Below are 27,409 nucleotides of genomic sequence, written 5' to 3' on the forward strand. Positions count from 1 at the left end.
GTCCCAGCTACTTGGGAGGCTGAGGCAGGAGAATGATGTAAACCCAGGAGGCAGAACTTGCAGTGAGCTGAGATCCGGCCACTGCACTCCAACCTGGGCGACAGAGTGAGACTCCGTCTCAAAAAAAAAAAAAAAAAAAAGAATGGACTTGAATATTAATAACTAAGGGCCGCTGGCCAGGTGCAGTGGCTCATGCCTGTAATCTCACTTTGAGAGGCCAATGCAGGCAGATTACATGAAGTTAGGAGTTTGAGACCAGCCTGGGAAATATGGTGAAACCCTGGCTCTACTAAAATTACAAAAATTAGCTAGGTGTAGTGGTGGGCACCTGTAATCCCAGGTACTCAGGAGGCTGAGGCAAGAGAATTGTTTGACCCTGGGAGACAGAGGATGGAGTGAGCCAAGATCACACCACTGCACTCCAGCCTGAGTGAGAGAGCAAGACTGTGTCTCCAAAATTAATAATAATAATAATAATTAAGGGCATTTTTAGAAGTTGGATTATCTTCAATATTTAGTCATTAATTTTCTCTTAAAAATTTGGGAAACATTTTGCCTATTCCTCAAAAAATTAAATGAAGAATTCCCATTTGATCCAGCAATTCCACTTCTGGGTATATTCACAAAAGAATTGAAAGCAGTGTCTAAAACAGATATCTGTACACCCAAGTTCAAGCATCATTATTCACAATAGCCAAAAGGTGGAAACAGGCTGGGCACGGTGGCTCACGCCTATAATCCCAGCACTTTGGGAGGCTGAGGCAGGTGGATCACCTGAGGTCGGGAGTTCGAGACCAGCCTGGCCAATATGGCGAAACTCTGTCTCTACTAAAAATACAAAAATTAGCTGGCCGTGGTGGCATGTGCCTGCAATCCCAGCTACTAGAGGGGCTGAGACAGGAGGAACGCTTGAACCTGGGAGGCAGAGGTTGCAGTGAGCCGAGATTGTGCCACTGCACTCCAGCCTGGGCAACAGAGTGAGATTCTGTCTCAAAAACAAACAAACAAACAAACAAACAAAAAACCATAAAAATCTTTCTGGATTTTAACGCCCTCTTCATTTGTTGGGTGGTTGCTGTGAGGAAGGGGCCTGTTCTCAGCCTTGGGTCCGTGGGCTCCAGGCACAGGGACATGGAGGCGAGTCTGGGTTCCTGATTCTCTAATCGCCAGCGTGGCTGTGCCTTGTTCCTCAAGAGCCCAGCTTTCCCTGTCGTCCTCTTGACTTTTGTCACTTGCTTGAATTTTTTTTTTTTTTTTTTTGAGACGGAGTCTCGCTGTGTGGCCCAGGCTGGAGTGCAGTGGCCCGATCTCGGCTCACTGCAGGCTCCACCTCCCGGGTTCACGCCATTCTCCCGCCTCAGCCTCCGAGTAGCTGGGACTACAGGCGCCCGCCACCACGCCCGGCTAGGTTTTTTTTTTTTTGTATTTTTAGTAGAGACAGGGTTTCACCGTGTTAGCCAGGATGGTCTCGATCTCCTGACCTCGTGATCCACCCACCTCGGCCTCCCAAAGTGCTGGGATTACAGGCTTGAGCCACCGTGCCCGGCCAACTTGCTTGAATTTAAGGCGGAGCCACCCTTAGAAGAATGGGCTTAAAAGGAGGGTTAGGGAGCAGACACCAAGGAACACAGAGAAAGGTGCCAAGAGGAAGTAGTTACCTGAGAGGCTCTAAGACTGCCTCTGAGAGCCCACCAGTGACCCGACCATCGGGTGCTGGAGAAATGTGGTCACCCAGACACTTTGAAACACTTTCTGTGGTTTATAATAATAATAATTATTATTATTAATTTTTTTTTTTTTGAGACGTGGTCTCACTGTCTCCCAGGCTGGAGTGCAGTGGTGTAATCTTGTGTCCCTACCATCTCCGCCTCCCGGGTTCAAGTGATTCTCCTGCCTCAGTCTCCTGAGTAGCTAGGATCACAGGCGCCCACCACCATGTCCGGCTAATTTTGTATTTTAGTAGAGATGGGGTATTTTGTCTTTCACCATGTTGGCCAGGCTGGTCTCGAACTCCTGACCTCAGGTGATCCGTCTGCCTTGGCCTCCCAAAGTGTTGGGATTACAGGTGTGAGCCACTGCACCTGGCCCATCGCGGTTTATAATTAGAGATTATCTGCTAAATGATGTCCTGTCCTCTCCCTCACACTGTGAGGTGAGGTCTGTTTGAGTCACGTCTGTATTCCCCAAACCTGGGACGGTATTGGGCTCAAATCCATTCAGAAATGATTGACTGAATGAATGAAAAAATGAATGAATACGTTTGGAGTCTCCTCTTCCCACTCCGCCCTCCCTCGTTCCCTCGTTCCCTCCAGCCCCCCAGGGACTGCCCAGCCCGCCTCCCACCCCCGACCCGGGAACTCCAGGGACTAGAGCGGGAGGGGCGGGGAGGGTGGGAGGGGGCGGTGGAGGCGGAGAGGTGGGAGGGCAGGGCTAGGGAGGGCTGCTCAGGGAGCCGGAGCCGCGACCAGGAGGCTGGGAGAGCCCCGCCCGCGCCCCGGACGTCTGCGCCGCGCCCCGCGCCCACCAGAGGGCAGCACCACGACGCGCGCGGACAAGGCTGAGGCGGGAACGCCCTCACCCCCTAGCCCCGCCCGGAGCCGCCCGGGCCCCGCCCCGCCCACGAGTACACCCCCGGCGCCGGCGGGGAAACTGAGGCCCGGCGCCCCCGACCCCGCGGCCCGGCCCCACTCTGGCTCTGACGTCAGCTCCGTGCCCCAAATAACTTCCTCCCCGAGTCTCTTACGCCGCGGCGCCGCGCCCACAGCCAGGCGGCAACACCGAGACTGTCACCACGGCCCGGCCTTCCCGGAGCCGCTTCCGCCCCGCCTGGTGCCGGGAAGCACCCGTCCCACCCGAGGGACGGCAGCCGGAGCCAGTGTCGGCCACCTGGGCCGGGCTGACGCGCGCCTGGGGGACTTCTGGGGCCTGGTGTCCCGGGAGGAGGGTCGCTGGGGCCAACCCCGGACCCCGCCCCATGTCCCATCGCCTCCCCTGCCCTTGGCCCCACAAACACCCCTGTCCCTGACTTTCCCACCAGCGCTGCCTAGCCCCACTGTGTTCCGTCGGCGCTCAATAAAATACTGAATGAGGCCGGGCGCGGTGGCTCATCCCTGTAATCCCAGCACTTTGGAAGGCTGAGGACCGATCACGATGTCAGGAGATCGCGACCAGCCTGGCCAACATGGTGAAACCCCGTCTCTACTAAAATACAAAAAATTAGCCGGGCATGTTGGCGGGTGACTTTAGTCCCAGCTACTCTGGAAGCTGAGGCAGGAGAATGGCTTGAACCCGGGAGGCGGAGCTTGCAGTGAACCGAGATTGCGCTCCAGCCTGGGCGACAGAGCAAGACTCCGCCTCAAAAAATTAAAAAAATAAATAAAATAATAATAATGAATGAAGCTGGACGGACTTCGCGTGCACCGCGGTCAGCTTGGGGTCTGCTGGGTGTTCAGGGTCCAGGAACCAAGGCCAACGGCACCCCGCGCCGCGCTGACTTGAGGGGTCTGCCCGGGGGTCTCAGGGTTCAGGGCCAGGTCACAGAGGAGTCGGCTCTGGGCGCTTCCTTCCTGAGGAGAGGAGCTGGACAGGCCGGGCCAACGGGTTGGGCAGCATAGCCGGGCCTGTGCTCATCTCCAGCATAAAACTCCATTTCATGGAGCCTGCACCTCGCTCCTGCTTCAACACTTCTGCCACCGCCGACCCCAGCCCTGTGCCCCAGCCAGGCCTGAGGACATGAGGCATCCCGCTGCGGTGCCGCTCCTGCTGCTGCTGTGTTTTGGTGAGTGACAAAGGTGCAGGGTCGGGGAGCTGCAGTCGCCCAACAGGCCCCGCTGCACTGCCTGAGGCTTCAGCTCAGCCCCCTACTCCCTGGGACAGGCCAGGGCTGTGGGACAGGCCATCCCTCCTGCCCCTGAGCAGGTGGGAAGGCTCTAGATGTGTCAACTGGGGAGCCCAAAGTGGGGAGGGCAGGGTGGGAGGTGTGCACACAGGCCGCAGAGGACCCCACTGCCATAACTGGGCAAGGCCTCCTCCCATGCCTCTCCGTGGGCTCTGGTGTGCCAGTTCTGGCCAGGCTCCCTGCTTCCTGCCACTTCATTCTCTCCAGCCTCTCCCCCCATTCTCTAGGTGAGGACAGAAGCCTCGTATGTGCAGGATGTGAACTCAGGCTCCAAGTGCCTGGACCATCATTCTTGGGGTGGGAGGGTGGCCGAGCCAGGGCTGCTGCCTGTGCCTGGAAGCCCCAGCAGGCTGGCTGCGGGCTCAATAGAGAGCTGGGGGCAGGGGGTGCAGGTGGCAGAGGGCCCTATCCCCTGCTGACAGAGGAACTGGCAATGCGCCACTGTGCCGTCTCCCAGTCCTGGGTCAGGGATAGCAGGTGCCAACCAGGGGGCCCCACCTGCCAGGTCCTCCCTGCAGGTCAGGACACTCTCTGTCAGGGAAACCCTCTCACATTCCTGGGCTAGCCTGGCCAGCCCGGCAGCCACCACACTTCCCTGTCCTCAAGTCACTTCCCAGGGCTGGGTCGGGTCATCCCAGGCTGCAGCTTAGCCAGGACTCCTGGCTTCCTAGTTCTCCTGGGCAGGAGGGCACCAGAGTGGCCCCTCTGGCCCGGCCTCCCCCACCCCATCCCCCCCAGCCTCCCAGCACAAGGATGATGGTGCCTTCTGAGCGAGCCATCTGCACAGAAGGTGGAAGGCAGTGACTGCCCCTGAGCGGGGTGAGGAACCAAGGTCATTGCCAAAACTCTTGGGCAATGAGTTTAGCAGTTGGTTCACCAACAGCTATGACCAGAGGCTGGACTCCTGGATGCGTCCTCACCCCCAGCCCCAGGGTGGCACCCCCACCAGGTCTTTGCCTGGCACCCACTAGAGTCCTAGGCTTCACCATCCCCACCAGCTACCAGCGAATCACAGGCCCAGGCCCCAAACAATGCTCCCGACATCCCCGGCACCCCTGTCTGTTGCTTCCAGCCCCCACAAGGTGCCCACCCTGGAGGGCTCAGCTCTCCACATCACCCATTTCCGATCAGCCCCCACAGCCACACTTGTGTCTCTCCACACATTTCCTGAGCTCAGGTCCCCCAGACGCAGCCTTTGCCTTCTTGGAGCTCCTGGGCTAAGATAAGACTTGATTCTGGCTCCAGGGTGTTGTAGGCAGAGCTCCCATCAGGACAGAGAGCTAGAGAGAGAGTATGGGGCTTCCAAGATAGACAATGCAAGCAGCAAGGAAGGCTTCCTGAAGGAGGCAGCATTCAGTTGGGCCTTGATCTCTAGATCAAGACTAGGACTTGGCTGGGCGCCGTGGCTCACGCCTGTAATCCCAGCACTTTGGGAGGCCGAGGTCAGGAGATCGAGACCATGGTGAAACCCCGTCTCTACTAAAAAATACAAAAAATTAGCTGGGCGCGGTGGTGGGCACCTGTAGTCCCAGCTACTTGGGAGACTGAGGCAGGAGAATGGCATGAACCCGGGAGGCAGAGCTTTCAGTGAGCTGAGATTGTGCCACTGTACTCCAGCCTGGGTGACACAGTGAGACTTTGTCTCAAAAAAAAAAAAAAAAAAAGAAGACTAGGATTTACAGAGACTAGGGGAAGGGCATCCAGATTGTGGGGTGAGGGGAGCAAGCACTCACAGGCCAGAAGACTCTGCCTAAATGAGAAGTACAGGGTTACTTCAGGAAGGAAGGATCTGCACGGGGAGGAGGCATCGCTGGAGGGGGCAGTGCTCAGGCCGGGAGCATAGAGACACAGCTTCTGCAGACTCCCAGAGGGTGAGAAGGCCTGACAGTATGCGCTCTTCTGCAAGCAGGATCCTCAGGCTTGGAAGGAGCAAGGGGTCGGGGTTGGGGGGGGGGGGTCAGGGAATAACCCTCCTGGGGGTGTTTGCATTTTAAAAGGGCACCTAATTAGCACAAATTAATGAGCAGAGCATCCAGGGCAGACTCTCCATTTCCCGTTGCTCCTGACCCCGCATCTGCAGGGGACCCCTTTGCCTGCCCTGCACCTTCTCTACCTCCTCCTCCTGCCCATCCACAGCTGCCCCCTCGCAGCTTGCTGCCTTATTGTCCAGCACCCCCCAGGGGTGTCTCTGCCCACCAATGGTGTTGGGGAAGGTGCCCCCCAGACTGTGAGCCAGACAGGAAGGAAGAGGATGCCGTAAAAACCCTCGGGGTGCTTGAGCACTCCATGGCCACTTCCTGTCCCCACAGCCCCTTGACTTCAGGGAACTGATTATCTTTTCCAGGCGGAGCGAAGACATGGTCCATAGCAGCCAGGCTGGGTCCCAGAAGGCACTGGAGGTTAAGGGGAAGCTGAGGGCCGAGATGTGGGGAGGTGCCTGTTCTAACCCCCCGCCCAGCTACGGGCAAATCTGCCCCCACAGAAGCAGACGCACGGAGTGCAGGGGTGGTGAGAGGACTCAAGGCCAGGCAGTTCCAGTCTTTGCTACCCCTGGGGCTGTACACTGTGGTCCTGACTGGGGTCTCCAAGCTGGGGTAGAGGCTCCAGTGTTTGGTTAAAGGCCCAGCAAGAGGTCCTTTGTGTCCTCGGTGTGGGAGGCAATGTCCCATCCTTGGTTCCCCTGAACGATCCCATACCTTACTTCTCTTCCTGGCCCCTCACCGTATCCGCCCCAAAGTCCCCCTTGCACAGTCCAGCAGGGGGTCCTGGGTCTCGCCTGCAGAGCCTGCTGCATGCCTGGGAGAGGGGTCAGCTCTTGGGACTCTGGAATCTTGACAAGGCTGATCTCTGGTGGCCAATGCAGACCACTGTACCTTCTCTACCCCCCTGAGGCCAGGGAGAAGCCTGTGGGGCTCAGGCCTCAGCCTCAGGACCAAAGTGAGACTTGGGGAAGAAGACCTGCCCATTCTGGAGCAGACTGTGAGAGAGCCTGGGCAGCTCAAATGCAGAGACAGTTCCTGGGCCTCTTCTGCTCCAAGCTGTTCCAGGAGAAAAGGCCAACCCCACAGTGTCAGGGCTGAAGGCTGGACCCTCCCCAGAAACTTCCAGACAAGGATGGGTGGGGAGTGTGGAGAGAGAGAACCCTTGCCAGGATGAGAAGGGGACATCTAGCCTGGGGATCCCTTCACTGGCACCTCCTGACCGGCTCCCCATGTGGCAAGGAGCATCCACCCTTGCAGATAAGCTCTGGCCCATGGGCCTGGGCCTGAGCATATGGCAGAGCCAGCCCTGGGGGGAAACTGCAGGCCCTTGGGCTCTCCTGTGAGGTCCCTCTGTGGACTGTCCTTCTGGAGTCCTCCGGAGCAGGGGAGGGTCAGTGGAGAGGGGCTGCATGGTTGGGGAGGGTAGGCCAGGCTGCACCTGGCCTGGCTGATCACCCTCTCCTCACTTCCAGGGTCTCAGGTGGCCAAGGCAGCAACAGGTAAGCACCCAAGGCCCTGGGGTGGGAGGGACAGGAGCCGGCTGGACTGAAACAGGGACACTCACACCGAGAGGGAATTTGGAACGCAAAGGGCACTGGAGAATTCCAGAGGAGGGGAAAGTGGGGGCTGCGTGGAACTGGAGCCCAGAAAGGAGAGGAGGAGGAAGGTCCACATGGGAGCAGGATGGCCAGCACAGAGCATTGAGGCGCAGCGCAGGACAAGGGTGGCGGGGTCTGAGGATCACCCTGAAAAGTGACCGGCCCCCTCTGGGTGGCTCCCTTGCAGAGGGCATGACACCCGTTCCATCCTTCCAGGTGCCTGTTTGGGTCAGGCCCTAGGACAAGACCCTTCCCGGGTTATCTCAGTGTCTCTGTGGCCCCCACGAGGCAGCTGTTAGGTTGCCCTTCCCCGCAAGGAGAGCGAGACTCAGGGGGCAACTAGGGAGGGTCTGCCTGTATCCCAGGCTGCCCAGAAGCTCAGGCCTCGGACTTCCCCAAGGTCTTCAGGCAGGTCAGGGGCAGGAGGGCCGAGGACTGGAGTGTGAGGCTGAGGGCTGAGCCTCGGCCATGGAACCAGCCCCAGTGAGCGCCCCCACCCACACCCCATGCTCCCCCAGCCTGTGGGCACACCACGATGCTGAACAGAATGGTGGGCGGGCAGGACGCGCAGGAGGGCGAGTGGCCCTGGCAAGTCAGCATCCAGCGCAACGGAAGCCACTTCTGCGGGGGCAGCCTCATCGCGGAGCGGTGGGTCCTGACGGCCGCGCACTGCTTCCCCAAGTGAGTCCGCCCGCCCCTGCCCCCGCCCGCAGCGCTGACAGCGCCCCGCGCGCGGCCGGTTCAGCACCGCGGACAGCGCCCGCCGCGCCAAGTCCTGCGGGTGACCTCCCTGGGGGCTCCTGGTCCAGCCCCGCCTCCTTTCCAGCCAGATGCTTCCCTTAGGTCCAACCCCAGGGCTAACTTCCAACTGCAACCGCTGCTCCCGCCCGCGGGAGGCGCCTCGCACGGCCTCCAACCCCCTCCATCACCTCCACCCACTCCCTGTGGGTCCCTGCGGAAGCCGCCAGCAGGTTCTGCACACTGGCCTGTCCTGTCCTTTCCCCATCCCGCATACACCTCAGCTCCACGACACTCTTCCCAGGAGGAACTCTGCTCACAAAGCCCAAGGTCCAGACAGAATGGCCCTTCCTCCCCTCACCCACATGAGCCACCCCAGAAAGCCCTGAGCAGAGGCCAGGCCACCCAGCCCTCTGCCGTGTATGAACCACCTGGCCCCACACCTTCTGTGTGTCTCAAGTTCCTCACCTCACACCTCACCACCACAGCTCTAATTATTTTAAACCCCACATCTTTTTCTTTTTTCTTTTTTCTTCTTGATCTTTAAAAGAGTATCATGACAAAAAAACCCACATCTTAAATTCAGATACTCATGGCCAGGCACGGTGGCTCATGCCCATAATCCCAGCACTTTGGGAGGCCAAGGCAGGCAGATTAGTTGAACCCAGGAGTTCAAGACCAGCCTGGGCAACATAGCAAGACCCTATCTGTACTACTTAAAAAAAAAAAAATACCCAGGTGCAGTGGTGCCTGTGGTCCCAAGTACTCAGGAAGCTGAGGTGGGAGGATGGCTTGAACCCAGGGGTTGGAGGCTGCAATGAGCGACAATTGTGTCACTGCTCTGCAGCCTGGGTGACAGAATGAGAACTCTGTCTCTAGGGGGAAAAAAAAAATCAGAAACTTGGGCTGAGAGAGGGCAGGTCACCTGCCAGAGGCCCACAGGTGGTGCTGGCCCTGCTGCACCTGGAGGGTGGTTCTCTCCCAGCCAGCCTTTCGGGTAGGCACTGTGGCTGTCCCCATAGCACAGATGCGAAAGCTGCGTCACAGAGAACTTGTTAGGTGACTTCCCCAAGGTCACACAGCGGCCAGGGGTGGAGGTGGAAATCTGAGGAGGGCGGTCTGGCTTCAATGTAAACATGCATCACTGCTACACCTGGCTGTCCTAGAGATGGCTCTCAAAGACAGCATGCAGAGAGAGGTGTGGGGCACGATGGTGGCCAGAGAAGGAGCCCCAGCCCCTCCCGGGCCTGTCCCCACATGAGGGGCAGCCTCACACGGCCTCTCTGCTTCTCCCGCCAGCACCTCTGAGACGTCCCTGTACCAGGTCCTGCTGGGGGCAAGGCAGCTAGTGCAGCCAGGGCCGCACGCTGTGTATGCCCGGGTGAGGCGGGTGGAGAGCAACCCCCTGTACCAGGGCATGGCCTCCAGTGCCGACGTGGCCCTCGTGGAGCTGGAGGAACCAGTGTCCTTCACCAATTACATCCTCCCCGTGTGCCTGCCCGACCCCTCGGTGATCTTTGAGACGGGCATGAACTGCTGGGTCACTGGCTGGGGCAGCTCCAGTGAACAAGGTAAGGAAACACGGCTAGGAAATAACGAGGGATGTGCCTCAAGAAGGCCCAGGGCGGCTTGGGGGCCACTCTGAACCCACAGTCTTCCTGTTGCTGTATTAATACACACACCCGGTCTCTGTTCACATAGGTGGGGCTGAGGGGAGCAGCAGCAGACCCAGAAGGAAGAGGGGGTGAAGGGAGACGGGGACAGAAAGGGCCCAGCCTGCTGCCTGGAAGGAGGGAGGATGTCTGCCCCACAGTGCCCTAGGCCAGAGATAGTCTAAACATGAGGAAAGGGCAGGCAGGAAGGAGTGGTGGTTCCCGAGGCCGTGGGTTCTTGATGAGGAAGTCTGTTGAGCCCCGGGCCGTTCTGACCCTCCCCAGACCGCCTGCCCAACCCGCGGATCCTGCAGAAACTCGCTGTGCCCATCATTGACACGCCCAAGTGCAACCTGCTCTACAGCAAAGACGCCGAATTTGGCTATCAACCTAAAACCATCAAGAATGACATGCTGTGCGCCGGCTTTGAGGAGGGCAAGAAGGACGCCTGCAAGGTGGGAGCAATGTGGTGTCCACGGGGACTCAGTCCCCGCCTCCGGGCCCAGGGCAGGGTGGGATCATGCCCTGCTCCATGGGCTGTGCATTCCACCAGCTGAGCAGCTTGCTTCGAAAAAGCAGATTCCGGGCTGGGCGCGGTGGCTCATGCCTGTAATCCCAGCACTTTGGGAGGCTGCAGCAGGCGGATCACGAGGTCAGGAGATCAAGACCATCCTGGCTAACACGGTGAAACCGTCTCTACTAAAAATACAAAAAATTAGCCGGGCGTGGTGGTGGGTGCCTGTACTCCCAGCTACTTGGGAGGCTGAGGCAGGAGAATGGCATGAACCTGGGAGGCAGAGCTTGAAGTGAGCAGAGATCGCGCCACTGCACTCCAGCCTGGGCGACAGTGAGACTCTGTCTCAAAAAAGAAAAAGCAGATTCCTGGACCCCATCCCAGGAGTCAGTGGTTCTGGGGTGGGGCACAGGAAACTGCATTTTCTTTTTTTTTTTTTGAGACAGAGTCTCGCTCTGTCGCCCAGGCTGGAGTGCAGTGGCCGCATCTCAGCTCACTGCAAGCTCCGCCTCCCGGGTCTACGCCATTCTCCTGCCTCAGCCTCCCGAGTAGCTGGGACTACAGGCGCCCGCCACCTCGCCCGTCTAGTTTTTTGTATTTTTTTTTAGTAGAGACGGGGTTTCACCGTATTAGCCAGGCTGGTCTCGATCTCCTGACCTTGTGATCCGCCCGTCTCGGCCTCCCAAAGTGCTGGGATTACAGGCTTGAGCCACCGCGCCCGGCCTGGAAACTGCATTTTCAACGCACACACCCCCTAGTTGATCTGGGGACACTAAAAAAATAGGCACTCTAGTCAATCGACTGGCAGGAGAGGGGGAGCCAGGCATGGAGGCTCTGGGATGGAGAGGAGTCCAGTGTGGAGCTACATGCCTCCTGTGCGGCTGCAACTGAGTCTCCGGGAACTCAAGGTGGGCTGACAGTGCCTCTGCATCCCCCACAGGGCGACTCGGGTGGCCCTCTGGTGTGCCTCGTGGGTCAGTCATGGCTGCAGGCCGGGGTGATCAGCTGGGGTGAAGGCTGCGCCTGGCAGAACCGCCCAGGTGTCTACATCCGTGTCACCGCCCACCACAACTGGATCCATCAGGTCATCCCCACACTGCAGTTCCAGCCAGCGAGGTCGGGCGGCCAGAAGCCAGACCCTCGGGGCCAGGAGCCCCTTGAGCAGAGCTCTGCACCCAGCCTGGCTGCCCACACCATCCTGCTGGTTCTCCCAGCGCTGCTGTTGCACCTCTGAGCCCCACCAGACTCATTTGTAAATAGTGCTCCTTCCTCCCCTCTCAAATACCGTTATTTTATTTATGTTTCCTCCAATAAAAACCCAGCCTGTGTGCCAGCTGCCCACGTGGGGATCCTTGGGCGACCCCAGCTGGTGAGGAGCTGTGAGTTGCAGAACAAGGCCCAGGCGGGAGATGTGGAGGGCTCTGGTCATCTTTGAATCAGCGGAAGGGAGCTGCAGCTGGTGTCTGAGGGGAGGGCGGCACCAGAGCATGGGACCCCTGTCAGGCGCCTCGCACAGGAGGCCCCCTGCTGCCACCTGTTCCTCTGTTCCCTCACCTCGAAGGCCGCCCCAGGGTGGACACTGCGGACAGCGACAGACACATGTGGAAAGGCCCTCAGGGCCATGCAGGAGCCGTGCCTGGGGGAGAGGAGGGCATGGAGGGGCTGGCTGGGCAGGGGCACCTCAGCCTCCCAAGCCTGCACTTCTGGCTGCCCATGTCTTGGTGCCACCCAACTTCTCTTAACCACTTCAGCAGGAGTGGTGACAGTTGTCCCCTCGGGTGGGTGCCCACACCTGTGCTTTCCTGCTCCTGGCACCCTTTGTCTCCGTGTCCTGGTGTCTCCCCTTGACCCTTGGCTCCTCTTCCTCTGCCCCATTCTTCAGTCTCCACCCCCATGCCAGAGTCCAGAGCAGCACGTGGTGGCAAGGGGGTTAGGCTGGACATGCGCATGAGTACATCACACCCACACACACCTGTGCACATGCACACAGGCACTGTGGCCTGCACAGTGCCAGGAAGAAATCAGGCCCGGGGTATTCACCGAGGAATCAAACCAACACCCACTCAGCAAGCAGCTGCTGGGGACCAGCCCTGGGGACACCATGGGGAGCAAAACAGAAGGAATTCCCCGCTGGGCCCAACCCACCTCCCCAAGGGCTGCCCAGTGGTCCCCATGGGCCATTTCTTGCACTCATCCAGCCCAGGGGCGGGCGGGCAGGTCTAGGGGGCCTGTGTGCACAGCCCCATGGTGGAGCAGATGCACAAAGCCCAGGCAGAGGGAGAGACAGGCCCGGGGAGCAGCAGCACTGGGTGGTCCTAGCCGAGCAGGGACTGGCCAGGCCTCGCAGCCTTGGAGAGCCCCCAGTGAACCTGCACCCTGCTCTGGGCTGTGCAAGGAGCCCCATGCCCCCATGGTCAGGGGGAGGCTACAGGTTAGATGGTCTCAGGAGGGCAGCCCCTGCTTTGTGCTGAGATCCCAGACCCAGGATGTCAACAGGCGGATGCCCATGGGAGGGGAGCAGAAAACACTCTCTGCAGAGACTAGGGGTTAAGAAGGGAAAACAGGTCTATTCCATGCAATTAACAGCTCCCACGAAGCACGCTGTGAGAAGGACGCTAGGAAGGGACCAGTCCAGCTTGCCACAGGTCGCTTTTCCACCCTGGGGCGGGGGTGCAGCTCAGACTTTGCACGCTGCCACCAAGCAGGGCTCTGAGCCATCTGCCAGGTGGGCGGCAGCAGGGCCCCTGCCAGCTCCAGGAGGAACTCGAGGGAGAGCCTGGCACAGGACTGTGCAAGTTCTGTGGCTCCCAGGGAGGCAGGCAGAGCGGGCGGCAGCCTTCATCCCCAGGCTCAGTTGGCCCATGTGTGCGCGCGCACACACACACACACACACCATACCCATGCCACTCACAGGCACACACCACATGCCACACATCACATACAGCACATGTGCATGCCACACACACTATGCGCACACAGGCACACACCACACCCACACCATGTACAGCCAGTACGTACGTACACATATACACACACACACACACCACACACACAGCGGGAGCGCCGGGAAAGAAGTCTGTGGGCTCCATTCGGGAGCGGTGAACTGCGGTGAGGGGTCAGCCACAGGCTGGGCCTCCCTGTGCCAAGCCCCAGGCCTGGGAACGCTGGGGAGGAAGGGCTGGTCTGAGGGCAAACTGACCCATCTTGGGGGACATAGCTCAGAGTGCAGAGGTGCCGGAAGTCACCACCCCTCACAGACGCCACATCAGGGCCTTGGTGGCCGTACTGTGGGGCCAGCTCTTTATTACCCCAGCCAGCCACTGCCATGCGCTCTAGGAGGAAGGAGGGTGCCAGAAGTCCCTGCTGAATGGACACCAATAAATGCAGGGATGTCGAGGGTGGTGCCAGCTGCTGGAGGGCTCCAGTCATGGGCTCTGCAGGAAGCCTGGGGGGATGGGCACCCATGCGAGGCATCTGCACGTGCCCCGCCCCTGCCTCCTCTTCTGCCCTCACACTGGGCTTCCTGGAGTGGGGCGGGGCCCCAGCCCCCACAGTGGGTGGGCTATGCCGGAGCCCTAGGTCTGAGGAGGAACAGGGCTCCCTCCCTGCCCAGCAGACCCAGCGGCCCTAAGCCTCCTCGGCTTCAGGATCCAAACTGCACGGCTTGTCTGCTTTCCAGCCTTTTGCTTGGATGGGAGACCTGCTCTGGGCTTTGGCTAGGGATGCCTGCCATGCTGAGGCCTCTCCCAAGTGCCCACAACTCTACCCGGTCAAGGGGTTGCAAGGCCTAGCCAGGCTCCTGGTGGGAGTCAGGCAGTGGGAAGACCCCTTGGAGCAGAATCTGGGTCTCTCCCCTGCTCCCAACCCCTGTGCCGGCCTCATGCTGGGCTCCTGGAAGCCCAGTCACCCACTCCACCCCTCACCAGGGTGCTGCGGTCAGGCTGGGCCAGCCACACACCTGGAAACAGGATGGACAAGGCCACTACAGCCTGAGGCTCTGTGACCTCAGACAGCCAGGCCCTGGGGGACACCATGAATGGGAATCTCCTTGCAGGGGGGCAGGGAGTCCAAGGACCAGGTTCGCAGAGCAGCCACCAGGGGAAGTCATAGCAGCTGGGGAGGGGGTGCCAGGACCCCAGGACCTTCTCAGGAAGCTCCTGCTGTCACCACCTGGGCTGCAGGCTAAAGTGAGGGAGGAGAGGTGGACATTGACTTGAGGTATCAGGACTTCCAAAAAAAACATCACTTGAGCCGGGCGCAATGGCTCACGCCTGGAATCCCAGCTGCTTGGGAGGCTGAGGCAGGAGGATCACTTGAGCCCAGGAGTTCAAGACCAGCCTGGGCAACGTAGCAAGACCCTTGTCTCTTAAGGAAAAAAAAAAAAAAGGCCCTTGTACATGGTCTCTAGTCCCCCAGGATGGGGGTATGATATCTGCTGGAGGCAGGTGAGGTGTCCAGGCAGAGCAGGATGCAGGGATAGGCTGTGCAGCTCTGATCCAGTGGCCCCAGCCAAGCTAGCACCCCGTGGACTGCCCGGCTCTGCCCCGGTCATCGACTGAGAGGCAGAGCCCCGAGTGAGCCGTGGCGGCCAGTGGGGCTGGGCGGCTTGGAGAGGCAGCACCTTGGTCCAAGCGACCCGGGTTGGCATTTCCCTGCATCTTAAGACCATTAACAGCTGCTACGCTCATTCATAAATACACAATTTTATTTGCTATTTTCAGGGGAAACTTAGGCATTAAACTGTAAGCTGATAAAATACAATACCTAAAAAAGTATAAAAGTATAAATATCCCCTCAGAATAAATTTTAGTGAATTAAGTCTTAATATCTTTAAATTAAAAAAACCACAAGCCTATCTACTATGTCAAGGTCAAAAGTCAAACAACGCTAAGCGGCCAGCAGCTCCCCAGAGAGGATGCCCAGGAGCCCCAGCGGCCGTCGTCCTCCCGGGCTCTGCTGGGGAGGACAGGGTCGACCGTGGCTAAGTCTGCCTTCTAGAAAGGCTTTTATAAATTGTTTAAGCCAAACATGTAACAACATACAAGAGACCTTACAAAAACGAGGAGGTAAGTCCTAATGCTGGAGAACTGGTTAATCAGGTGACTGGCAAAGAAGAGGATGAGGCCTAGGCAGGAAGTCTCCAGAAGCATTGGAAACCAGACAGTGTCAGAGCCTCTGACCTGCAGGCGGGAGGCCGGTGGTCAGTCTGCACAGCGCCCCTTGGGAAGCCTGAGGTCCGGAAGCAAAGCGCTTGGAGCCTGCCCTGCACACCAGGTCCCCAGACTCTGACAGGTCCCCACAGCCAGCTGAGAAAGGTCTGTTTTCAAAGCATGCGGGCAGCGGTTTCTAAAGGAATCCCAGCAGCTCCCACGGCATGTCGGGCAGAGCCCGTGCAGGTCGAGTAAAGTCCCAAACATCCCAGAAAGAGAGGAAAGGCTGCATAGTTACACAAAGAAAATGAGAGAGCGGCGAGAGAGAGGCATTTGTGATGCTCTGTAAACATCCCAAATTTTCACCGTGACCCAGACCTTCAGCTCCAGAAGCCAGTGGACAGGCCTCCAGCTCAACCTCTATGCCAGGCGCAACAAGGCACTGACAGGCGCCAGCTCCCCGTGAGCCCGCAGTGGGAGGGACGAGGCGACACTGCTACCTCACGCTAACGGGTGGAACAGATCAGTCTGCACGCAGCAAGCCCCGTGGGCATTTCCAGAGTATAAACACTGGGGAGTCTATCCACACGGAAAAGGGGTACAAAGTTCTCTCGCCTGGAAAATACAAATTGAGAAGCCTTGACTATCCCAGGCTTGGTCAGGCGGGGTTGGAGCCTGTGTCAGAAGAAGGCCCAGCCTCGGAATGACACCGGGAAGTAGTGACGACGTAGAAGCCACCTGTGTCAGGAGCTCTGCGAGGTGGAGAGAAACCAGCGATCCCGCCTGGGAGGCAGAGCAGACTCCCTGACTGAGACTAGGGCCTGGCGGTTGGACCAGAGGCCACGACGCGCTGGACACCGATGCGGCTGCGGCCGCTTCCTGCCAGTGAAGCCCAGGCTGCTTTTCCAGACTGTGTAGCACCAAGAACGCTTCCTTCACACCATCTTCAGTATTGAGCGGGTTGACTGGGAGCGTCTGCCTCAGTCCCATGTGGCACTTGGAAAAAACAGATCGAGGACCCCCCGAGAGGCAGTGCCCACCCGGCCGCTGCGCTCCCCCCACCTGGGGACGTCTGGCCTTGGACAGCTGGGCCCGTCTCTCACCACCCACCTCAGAGGCAAAAAAGGATTCACACCTAGATCTCTAGAAAAATGATCAAAAGCAGGTTTCTTCTCACAGCCAAGCTTCCTGGACATGGCAGTTCATTACATCTTGGGAAAACGTAAATCATTTCTTCAGCTGTCAATACTATGTCCCTTACATCCTTGAACCTCGTTCTTGCAAAATCTGAAAAACACCAAATGCATAAAATGAGGACTTGGGCCCTGGGCTAGGGAGGTGGCCCTGACCAGGCGCCTGCTCCAGAGAACAGAGCCCACAGGCCTGGGGTCAGCTCGGGGGGCCCTGAGAACCCAGCAGCACCGGCCAGGCTCTTGGGGACTCAGCTGGCAGGCCCAGGACCTTCACCGGGGTGACCGGCACATCTCCAGGCCCCACACAGGAAGTGCTCACTGTGCACGGCAGCCCCTCCCAGGCCCACCCAAAAGTGCTGACTCCTGGCCCTCTCACCCACTCAGTCCTGGGTTTCAGACATGAAATGCAACTCGGCCCGTGGGTCCCTCAGCAGTCCCCGCTCCCCGATTGTCTCCCTCCATTCCTCTATGCCTACTGCAGCCCCCACCCCCACCCCGACACCCAGACCCTCCTGGAGATGCCCCTTGCCCAAGCCCTCGGCCCCGCACCTCAGCCTGGCCAGTCCACCTCGTATGCCGGCCCCTCCCGGCTGCCCCATGGAACACCGGCCAGCCCTCAGAGGCCTACCCCAAGTGCAGATCACGCTGTGGGGACCCCTCCTCATCTGGACCACGGCAGCCCTGCAGAGTCCACCGCCCCTCGGCCCCTGCCCTCCCCACCCTCTGACCTCCTCAGAACTCTTCCTTGGGGTACCCTCCCTACTTTCCTCACCAGCATCCAGGAACCCCCCGAGGCCACCCCCAAGTCGGCCTGGGCTCCCCTGAGAACAGGCTCAGGCGCTGGTCAATGCTGCTGAGCTGAACTCCCAAAATGAGCCACGGCAGCCCCAGAGACCATGTGGAGGGGAAACCAGCCCACGCTTCCGGGCAGGGAGCTTCGGAGCAAGCCAGCCTCACTGTGCGTGGCCCACGACGGCTGTCTCCATGTGTCACGTGAGGGCTGCGAAACATCAGGTGGGGCAGCAATGCCCGGGCCCTCGCCGGGCACAGCCCCCCAAAGGTCACTGCCATGCTGCACTGACCAGAAAGAGGGCAGTGGTGAGAGGTGCATGCCGCCCCAGGCTTGTTCCGAAGGCTCCCGGAGGCCATGTCCCCTGAGCTGCTCAGCCTAACTCCAATACTCCACCCCCAACGGTGCACCTGAGGCTCAGTGCCCTGGGCCACTTCCAGCTCGAGGCTCCCACTCACTCTCCAGTGCCTCGGAGGAGCCCATCCCGCAGGCCAGCACATCCCTGGGCCAGGGTGATACCCAAGTTTACTGGGATGTCTGGAGTTGACTCAGGGAGACAGTGCAGCTCCCAAGCCCCCACCAGCCCTGTGTAAAACTAAGCAGCGCAGTGGACAGGCCACGAGCAGCGTGGCATCGGAGCATCCGGGAGCCCCAACAGCTCCCTCCTGATGCGGGAAGGAGACCCCCTGGAGACCTGCAGCCAAAGTGCTGTCCTTCACCCTCCCAAGACTGGCCGGGGCAGCACTAGCTACTCTGTCTACTCTCACCCCAGGCTGAGACCCACGTCTTCTGGACACACTCTCGCCCTAAGCCATCTTCCACAGGAAGGCCCAACTGCAGACACCAACCAGGGGGCCCTTGAGACTGTACCCCATGGCCAGGCACCCCACAGGAAGGCAGGCACGGGTGGCTGAGGAGCTTGCAGGACACGCTGGTCTGGGAGGCTTGAGCACAGCAGGGATGCCGTGGGCTTTGGCAGCTGAGATCGGGGTCTGCTGTCTGCTGCAGTGGTCCTGACCCCTTGGCCCTGAGCCTGTGGCCTGAGCCAGACAAGGTCACCCACTAGGGCTGCCAGCAGGAGTGGCACTCCCTGCCCAGCCTCCAGGAAGGGCTCTTGTGTTGGCGACTACTGACGTCCACAGCCTGGCCTGACACAGGCACCCTCCAGTCATCCCAACAAACGCCCCAATACTGCCCCTGGGCGTCTGCCCCCACAGCAACAGCCCCACCGCCCCCCAGAAAGTGCTATTTCGGATCTACAGCTGGCGTGGAGTGTGGAGGGCTCTTGTCAACTACGGGGCAGAGACAGACACACAGGGAGGGTCTGCAGCAAGGGTCAGCTGGGGCCATGGGGTCAAGGAGGCCACGGAGCTCACCATGACATTCACACTTAATCTGAGCCACTCCCTGGGTGCCCCTCGTCCTCGTCGTCACTCTGGCGGCGTGCAGCGTGCAGTAGGGGAGAAGACAGGCTGTCAGGACAGTGCGGGTGGGCGGCTACCCCGGGCCCAAACCCCCACACCCGGTGACCCTCCAGTGAGGCCACGCCATGAAGAGACACACAGGCTCAGGGGCTCTGCCACATCTCAGAGGTGAAACTTCCCTGTGTGAGGCAGCTGCATCTCGTGATCTGGGGCTGGTCCTGTCCCACCACATGCTGAGGGGCTGAACCCTGTCCAGAGGCGCCTGGCCTCCGGCCCCACTCCTGGCAGATGGCGCTAGCTCGCAGATCTTGGCCTGATAGGAGGGCCTCTGCTGCCTGGGCTCTGTGGACCCCACTGCATTGGCCCCACTGCTGCGGGAGAGAGGGTGGGGCCCTGGGTGACAGGAGGTAAGACTGGGATCAGCCATGGTGGCAGGCGGCGGACCTACCCATCGAGCGTGGCTATGGAATGGAGCCCCCAAAACACCAAAAACCCCCTCCTCAGCCGCCCGGGCACTGCTCGACGCCGGGGGAGACCCTGGCCTCTGCCCAGGCGCCCGCCCTTGCTGATCTGAACCTGTCTCTCTGTTCCTTGGGAATAAACAGCAGCCCCGAGTTCAAGCGCTCTGTGAGCTCTGCGCGTCCTTCTAACAAGTTCTTGAGGGGCTGGCGTGGGAAGCAGGTGTGCTCATGTGTGGACCACCTTCGCCTGAAACAAGTGCAACCCCTTGCTCCTGCCACCGCTGACTGAAGTGTGGACAGCTGCCCAGCAGCACCAGGCCACACATGCTGCAGGGACACCAGGGACGAGGGCCTGCAGACCATGCGGCCTGTGCAGCCCAGCCACACTCGGGTGCCCCCATCACAGTCCTCCAGCTGTGGCCCCAGCAATTCCCCACGGCCTCCTGAGGCCCTGGCCTGAGCTCTGCCTCCGGGGCACTGCTGACACCACCCCCATCAAGAAGCCACCACAGCTGCCCCACTTCAGAGCAGGTATTTTTGGAAAATGAAATAGGGCCACATTCTCAACCACAAATGGATTTGGGGTCATGCCTGGAGCTTCCTCACAGTACAGAGCATGTCCTTTCTGCAGCTGCCAAGCCACCTGAGGGATAGGAGCCCAGGGGAGCTTGGTTATAAAAACTAAGCTCAGAAATAAAAAACTTCTAAAAATAAAACCATTTAGAAAAGAGCCCTACGACTGCTCCAAGAGGAAGAGAAGCGGGGCTTCTCTTCAAGCAGAGCTCACAGAGCGCTTGAGCTCCAGGGGTTGCCTCCTAGGCTTGAGACTCAAATGGAAGAGCATCTCCAAGCCTGGCAGTGAAACCCCAGCTTCCACCCTGGCTGTCACGAGCCAGGGCCTGTCCTAGCCCTATACTGCCCCGGCCTCGAGGAACAGTGGTGGAGCAGGACTGCCCTCTGCCCACAGCAAGAGGGCAACCGGCGGCCAGCAAGGGAGGCTCTGGGCCAGGACAGTTGCCCGTGGTGGAAAGGCTGCAGTGACCGGGTCACAGGCCTCCAGGAGACGTGCTTGGTGGCCCCGCCCCTCTGTTCCCAAAGGCATACCTCCAAAGGCCGACTCGGAGAGGCTCACAGGGACAGTCCTGGACTGCTGGTGGCTGGCCAGAGGCCCCCAGCCAAGAGTCTGCGGTTGCCCAGGTGTCCCTGGTTTAATGCCACCAGTTAAAAACCTTCCAGTTCTGGCCTCTCATGGCACCCACTCAACATCCTTTGCCAATGCCCCGAGCCTTCACCCCAGGCTGGCTCCCCACAGAGCCTGCCCCACCACCCAGGCTCTCCCAGACCCATGCAGACCCCAGCCAAGGGCTCTCCAGCCACCACCTGGCTCTGAGGTCCGGGAGTCCTGCCAGGTGGAGCTGGCCCAGGCCAAGGCCGGATTCTGCTCAGATGGTCACATTTGTCCATCTTGGAGTCTCAACCTTAAGAATGTGCCCAGAGGAAATGCCACCAGAATGGGTCACCTGTGGGCAGGGCCACGGGGCCAACCTGAAAGCAAATGAGGCAGGGGTCCCTGAATTTCACCCCAGCTGCCTGCCCCACAGAAAACAGAAGGGCCTGAACCCCCGCAGAGTCTGCGCCAGTGCTGCCAGGCTGGGTGCCACACAGGGCCCACTCTGTGCAGCCTGAGAATCCCAGGGCCTGCAGGACACCCTCCTCTCAACAAAGATGAGGCCCAGACAGTGGCTGAGCCAGGGTGCCCACCCCTGCACTCAGGGATGGCCCAGATCCCCACCACGACAACTGAACCCCCACATCCCTGCACTCAGGGATGGCCCAGATCCCTATGCCAGCCAGGCCTCAGCGTCCCAAGTCCTCACTCACACAGCAGAGGCTGTGCCCTGGGAACAGAGAACCCTGGGTCCCCTGAGACACAGCCCTCAGTGGCATTCCTAAGAGCACAGCCCCTGCAGTAGGCCCAGGGGCCCCTTCCAGGAGCAGCTCTGTGTGCAGGCTGGGAGGTCGCAGGAGCTTACTGGGAGCCTGTGTTGACAGACCCTGTCCCACGGGAGACCATGCGTCTGACCAGTCAGCAAGGCCACAGGGGCGGACACTGGGGGCTTGATGAGAATGGCAGGAGAGGAGGAAGCTCTGAGAGGGCAAGAGCCTTCCCACCCAAGCCTGCCCCAGGCCGGGGCCATCCCAGCTCTCACCTTGGCCTTCTCGCTGGGCTCACTGGCTGTACCGTATGGGGTGTTGTGCAGCTCCTTGGACACCACACAGAGGAACTCCGCCTGGTCTTCGTTCCCATAGTTGTAAGAGGAGCCGATGCTGACCAGCTGCAAGGGAAGACACAGCCTGAGATGCAGCCCATTGAAGCCTGAGAGAGACGTAGCCAGGCTGACCGGCCCAGGCTCAGGACGTGCCTGCCACCGCGAAAGCCGCAGCAAAGACTGCCGACGCCTGAGGAAATGGATGGAAAACAAAGCCCCAGAACGCCTGCACGAGCACACGTGCGGCACCCCCACACCATGGCACGGCACGGGGCGAACTCGTCCTCTGCGAGGACCCTGAGCTTTCCTTGGCACTTCCAGCTGGGACAAAAGGGGCCGCTGCCCCAGGGGGAGGGGCGCAGAAGGGTCCCTGAACTGGGGTGGAGGGAGAGGGGCAGCGGGAGGAGAGTGGAGGGCAGCTCTGATAGCCTGGAGGGAAGAGCTTGGGGCCCGCTGACTGGACCAAAAGCCGCTGGAGGAGCTGTGCTGCCCAGGAGTTCGGCCAGGGTGGGTCTGCTGCAGCCTGCTGGGCACACCCTTGGGCCACTCCAACCTGCCTCCCTCCAGGTGACCAGGCAGGCCAGGCCATGCAGGCCCAGGGCCAACCTGTCTCTCTGGCCAGGCATCTGGCCCATGGCTGGCTAATCTGGGCCCCTAGGAACTTCTGTGCTTTTAAAGGGAAAATTAAAATGCAATATGCAAATCACAAAAAGCATGCCAGCAGCACACCACCAAGCCAAAAAGCAGCTGGGTGGCACTCACAGTTTGGCCTCACTATGACCTGCACAGTTGGACCAATGGCCGGGAGAGCAACCCGCAGTTAGCTGCTGTTCCTGTGCCGCTGGCGGCTGACCCAGTGGGCAACAGTGGACCCAGCCCAGTGAGGCGGCCACAGGGGTGCTGGCATGGGCCCGAGCAGCTAAGGGTATCCCTGGGAGCACTCATGGCCATGCCCACCGGAGCCCCTGTGTCCTCACAGGCACCCCAGCCACTTCCCAAGCCTTGTTCGCAATCCCCTGCTGACCACTGGGGACCCTAGGTCCGGTCTGGCCACCTCCCAGCACCCCGCAGGGTCCCACCCCACAGCCGGGGCAGCTGGTCAGCCCAGCAGCTTCCCTACATGAACTGGGAGAAGGGGTCGCCAAGGGATGAAGCGTGCCAAGCAGGTCATAATCAAGGAACAGGGAGGACACCCGTTCTTTGCAATGGGTTCGGAATCCACCCAGAAGCGCTAAGGGCAAAGACCTGAAGCCGCCCCGGAAGGGAGGTGCCCACTACGGGCAAGACACATCGCTCCCTCCCAGACAGAAAAGTCACAAGACAGCTGCAAGAAGAGCACAGGTGCCACATGGGGATAGCCCTGTTCACGGACCCCGAGCTGCTGACACAACTTCCCAGGGCCTCTTGACAACGGGGAGGTGGGGCTTGCCTAGCAGTGGAGATTTCTGTTCCCATGGGAGCCTCTGGCACGATTCTGGTGAGGTCAGAGCATGAGAAACATGCAGCCGCCAGTGCAGGGCAGGGCCCAGGCTGCTGGTCAGCTGCCCTGTCAGCACAGAGACCCACAGTCACCCCGGCCCCCAGTCTAGGGGTTCAGGGTGGACGGTGGGATGCAAATGTCTTTGGCGACATTTTAAGGGGAGGCTCAGAGTACCCTACAATGTGATTATTTTGAAAGACTCAAAGGAAAAGGTAGCTTTCATTCAGAGGGACACTGGCTGAGCCTGTCACTCCCACAACCTGGCAGGGCCACTGGGTCATGGACAGAATCTGCCCCAGACAGAAGCAAGTGACAGAGGAAACTCTTAGGATAGGGAGGGCTGGGCAAGGTCAATGTCCCCACCCTCAGTGTCTGCCTAGCACCAGGAACAGTGGCAGCCAGGCCGTGGGCAAGGGTTCCCCACTCAGAGGCCATGCCTCATGTGTCCTGAGGTCCCCGATGACAAGCCACAAGGCCACAGCACAGTGGCCCATGCAGCACTCAGGTGGCTCCCATGGAAGCTGCTGAAGAAGGCACGCCCTGCACAGACCCATCAGACCCCACCCGCCACAGCTTGGTAAAGCCAGGTGGAAAGAAGGCACGGGGGCCTAGCAGCACCTTCCAGCACAGGCAGGAAGGGAGGCAGCCTGAGAAGGGCATCAGGGCCTCCATATGCTTCACTGGAGTGAGCTGTGGGGGACGGGGGCGTGCACTGAGTGGTGGGCTTGCCAGGAGGCTCTGGGGACACCAATCCCCTGGTCACACAGAGGTGCCAGGTGATGTGAAGAAAGTGCAGCGCTGGGAAGAAGAGGCAGGCCAGGGAGGAGGGAAAGGTATGGGGCAGAGCCTGAGACACCTCTGCCCACCACACTCGAACTCCCACGGCTCCTCCAGTGGAAACAGGGCGCAGGCCACTGTCGTGAGCACCCCCGGAACTGCAGGAAGATGCCAGCAGCGAAGTCTGCATTTCCAGGAGCACTGAGCCCTGAGTCACTGTGAGTACAAGTTCAGCTGCAGCATGGCTGCCGCCAGCCTGGCCACGACCCCTCACCTGCTCAAACTTCCAGCCGTCAGACATGGTGGACACCATCTGCGTGAGCTCCTCCTCCTGGCATTGCAGCACGCGGTACACATGCTTCACAGGCACCTGCAAGAACAATGGGCACAAGTAAGGGCGGGCCACCCATGTCCCGCTGCTGCCTGTGGCCCCAGCCCAGGTGACCCAGGGAGGCTGAGGTTCACTCTCCAGTTCTCAGCGCAGGGCACGAGGCCCAAAGCAACCCTGAGCACATCCACAAAATCAAAACACGCGGCCTGAACAGCTGCTGTTTTCTGCTTCCTCGTTCGCCTCCAAAAATATTTCTATTTCTAAGTTCCAAAATAAAATGAGTCATGTTCCTGAAATCCCAAGAGCACCTGTGGCTCCACATGACGACACGAGAGCGTCCATTTCTGCTCCGCACGCAGGAACCATGCAGCCCTGAATTCACTGGTCAGGAAAGGCTCTGGCAGGCAGGGCCCTGAGAGCCAGTGGCAGACAAAGCTCACTCCCAGCTACCAGAAGAGGCTCCTGAACTTGCGCAGCAGCCTGGACTCAGGCCTCCTCAAGGCTGAGCTGCTTCCCAAAACTCCATCCACCTCCTAATCCCCCACCTGCCTGGCACACTTGCTATGCCCCTCTAGGCAGCTGTGGTCCTGGAAGTGATGGTGAGCCACCAGGGCCACCCGCCTTCATGGAGCTGCTCCCCAGTGGGCAGGGCGGCCCCATGTCCCAGACACAGTCATTACAGAGGACTCCGGCTGCAGACAGAGCTGGATGGAAACACAGCAGTGAGAAAGGGTTCAGGGATCCTTGGTCCTTGACCTTAAGATGGTGACTCATGCCAGGGATGTATGAGTGACAAAGGCACACAGTGGCCTCGAGGTCACACAACCGAGTGCCTTCTTCTGCAAGACAGTAAGATGCTACTGTGTGTCACAGCAAGACTGGACTGCAAGGACTCTCCCACCTGCACCATTTCTCACCCACCTGTGTCATACGGGCAGGTAGACTGAGGCAGGGAGCACCCACACAGCCCGGTCACACAACAGGGAAAAAAGCAGGCTGGACAAGGTGACCCAGGGTGTGGGACACAGCTCCTGCCCCACAGATAAGGAGCCCCTCCAGATCCCTCAGTGGTGCCAAGGGAACTCCAGCAGGAGGGGGAACTGGGCATGTCGCTAGGTGGCCAGTGGCCCTGAGCGGCCAGGCTAGGAGTCTCTGCATAGGGCCCAGGGCTCTAAGTGGACCGAGACTTCTGATGGCAGCTACAGCCACAGTGTGGCCCACACCCACTCCTGGTGCCTTCCCAAGGATGCTAAGCTGGGGCCGGGGCAGGCTCAGCTCTCAGGGACAAGACTGATGCCCAAGGCCCAGCAGTGGCCCCTCCACAGGAGGTACTGGGCACAGCCCACCAACAACCTGGGCTCCCCGGGCTGCAGAAGGGCTGCGCTAGGTGTGAGAGGTCTGTTTGTGGCGACTCGCCCCTCTTCCCAATAAAACCAAGGTCCTTCTGACGCCTGTGCAGATCCACATGACCCCTCTGCTGTCTCCCTCCAGTCATGCTAGCTGCAGGCCCTTGGCACCCTCTGCTCCCTACAAGATGCCATCCACCTCAGGGTCTCCCAGACCAGCCCTCATGGGGCCCTCCTTCCCTCCACGCGTCTCCCATGCCCAACTCCCTTACAACCATCCTTTGGGGGCTCCCAGAGGCTGGGCCGGGCAGGCTGAACGGATCCTTCAAGGGACCCTGGGGCGAGGCTGTAGACGGAGCTGGCGGGCACTGGGGTGGTGACAGAGGACAAGGGTCTCAGGGCAGGAGAGCCCCAGACTGCAGGACTCATGTGGGAGGCAGCCGATCGGGGGAGTAAGAGGGAGCCATTCCTTCACACCAGCCATAAAAGCTTCTAGCCTTAGTTATTTCTCTTACCTGTGATGTTTTGCTGTCTCGTTCTCTAATTTTGTCCTTTACAAGTTTTATTAACGAGGTGATATTGTAAAATTCTGCTTCCTCCAATACTCCTGGAATAAAGAAAAATAAATTGTCTATACTAAACCAAACGAAACCAAAGAATCCCCTGCAATGAGGACCCATGGCTCGGCCCAGCGTGAGCTGCTCAGGCCCCATCCTAACAGGCTTCCTGCAGACACGTTAGCCCTGCGGGGTTCCAGGATTATGGGCGGAGGGGCTGTGGCGAGAGGGCCGACGTGTGGACTAAATACCTCCAGCTCAGGTCACCCTAGGCAACTTCGAGCAACCTCCAGTGGCCCACCAGGTATGGAGTCGCTGGTTACATGCAGCTCAGTGCATGCCTAAACTGAGGCCACGGCATGCAAGGGGTGGGATCTGGCATTTTCCCTCCAAGCCTGGAGGCCAAGGCTTCCTGCTGGGAACCTGCTCACGGCCACGCCACTGGGTGGGGTGCTGTGTGGGGCTCAGGCCTGCAGCCTTGTGTATATGTCTCAGTCACCTGGCACCTCAGTTTACCCCATTCAAAGGGAAGACTGTGGCTGGCTGAGAGGGTCACTTCCAGCTCTTCCCAAAGTCTGCCATCCTAAATGTGCCGCATTTAGGGACTGCACACCTCCCTTAAGAGCCTTAAGAGCAGATTCCACAGGTCTAGCCTCAGGGCTTCCTCATGGGTGGTCTCCAGACGAACCCACACATGGGACATGGCAGCTCAGGACAACACCCCGCCACCTACATAGCACAGAGCCACACAGGATAGAGATGAGAGCCTCAGAGTCACAGGCTTCCCAGCCCTGCACGGGTCCCGCACAGCCCCCTTGTCCAGCACCGAGGGCGAGTGGCCGCGTCGGAGGCGGGTTAGAGGCGGGCCAGCGAGCCCAGGCGGTTTGTGTCTAGCGCCTGTTTCTGAGCCAATCCCACTAGGGGCAGACTGAGATAAAGTGAAACCTGGACTCAAACGGCTCCATGGCAGAACACAAGGGGCTGCCCAGGCGACCAGAGAGAGCGCATATGAAAGACATTGCCTGCCAAAGAGACAGGAGTGGGCAGCGTGGGTCACAGTCTCAGAGCGGGAGCAGGGCTGGGCCACAGCTCCCGTCACCCCGCGCCCCGCGTGAACTCGGAGGAGGCAGGCAGATACCGAGGCCCAGAGACCCAGAGCAAAAACGGAGTGAGACGCTGCCCAGTACAGACCGATGCACAGACACGGACGCCGGGGAGCAGGGCCATGCCTGCACGCAGGTGCCCAGC

At 59.7% G+C, this 27,409-nt stretch overlaps 2 protein-coding genes across 7 annotated transcripts in view; one reads left to right on the top strand and one right to left on the bottom strand.

The window, feature by feature from the left end:
• Positions 1-3,732: 3,732 nt before the first annotated feature.
• LOC139358907 (serine protease 27) lies at positions 3,733-11,698 on the top strand. Its single transcript, XM_071080942.1, has 6 exons — positions 3,733-3,778; positions 7,353-7,379; positions 7,997-8,159; positions 9,516-9,787; positions 10,154-10,323; positions 11,323-11,698. Exons 1-6 carry the CDS (start codon positions 3,733-3,735, stop codon positions 11,614-11,616), a joined length of 972 nt encoding a protein of 323 aa, XP_070937043.1. The 3' UTR covers positions 11,617-11,698.
• A 3,486-nt stretch (positions 11,699-15,184) lies between these two features.
• LOC139358594 (BTB/POZ domain-containing protein KCTD5-like) overlaps positions 15,185-27,409 on the bottom strand; it is a 141,733-nt gene continuing 129,508 nt past the window's right edge. For 5 of the 6 annotated variants that reach the window (XM_071079815.1, XM_071079818.1, XM_071079816.1 and 2 more), the window contains 5 exons: positions 26,120-26,211; positions 24,202-24,297; positions 21,611-21,736; positions 18,892-18,950; positions 15,185-16,819 (listed from right to left, as the gene is read on the bottom strand). In XM_071079815.1, the coding sequence (XP_070935916.1) occupies positions 18,906-18,950; positions 21,611-21,736; positions 24,202-24,297; positions 26,120-26,211 (359 nt within the window). In that variant the 3' untranslated portion in view covers positions 15,185-16,819; positions 18,892-18,905. The remainder of the gene's footprint in view (positions 16,820-18,891; positions 18,951-21,610; positions 21,737-24,201; positions 24,298-26,119; positions 26,212-27,409) is intronic. The other variant, XM_071079819.1, reaches the window with a different exon arrangement.

The sequence above is a fragment of the Macaca nemestrina genome, chromosome 15 (assembly GCF_043159975.1).
Source record: "Macaca nemestrina isolate mMacNem1 chromosome 15, mMacNem.hap1, whole genome shotgun sequence".
In the NCBI taxonomy this organism is placed as follows: Eukaryota; Metazoa; Chordata; class Mammalia; order Primates; family Cercopithecidae; genus Macaca; species Macaca nemestrina.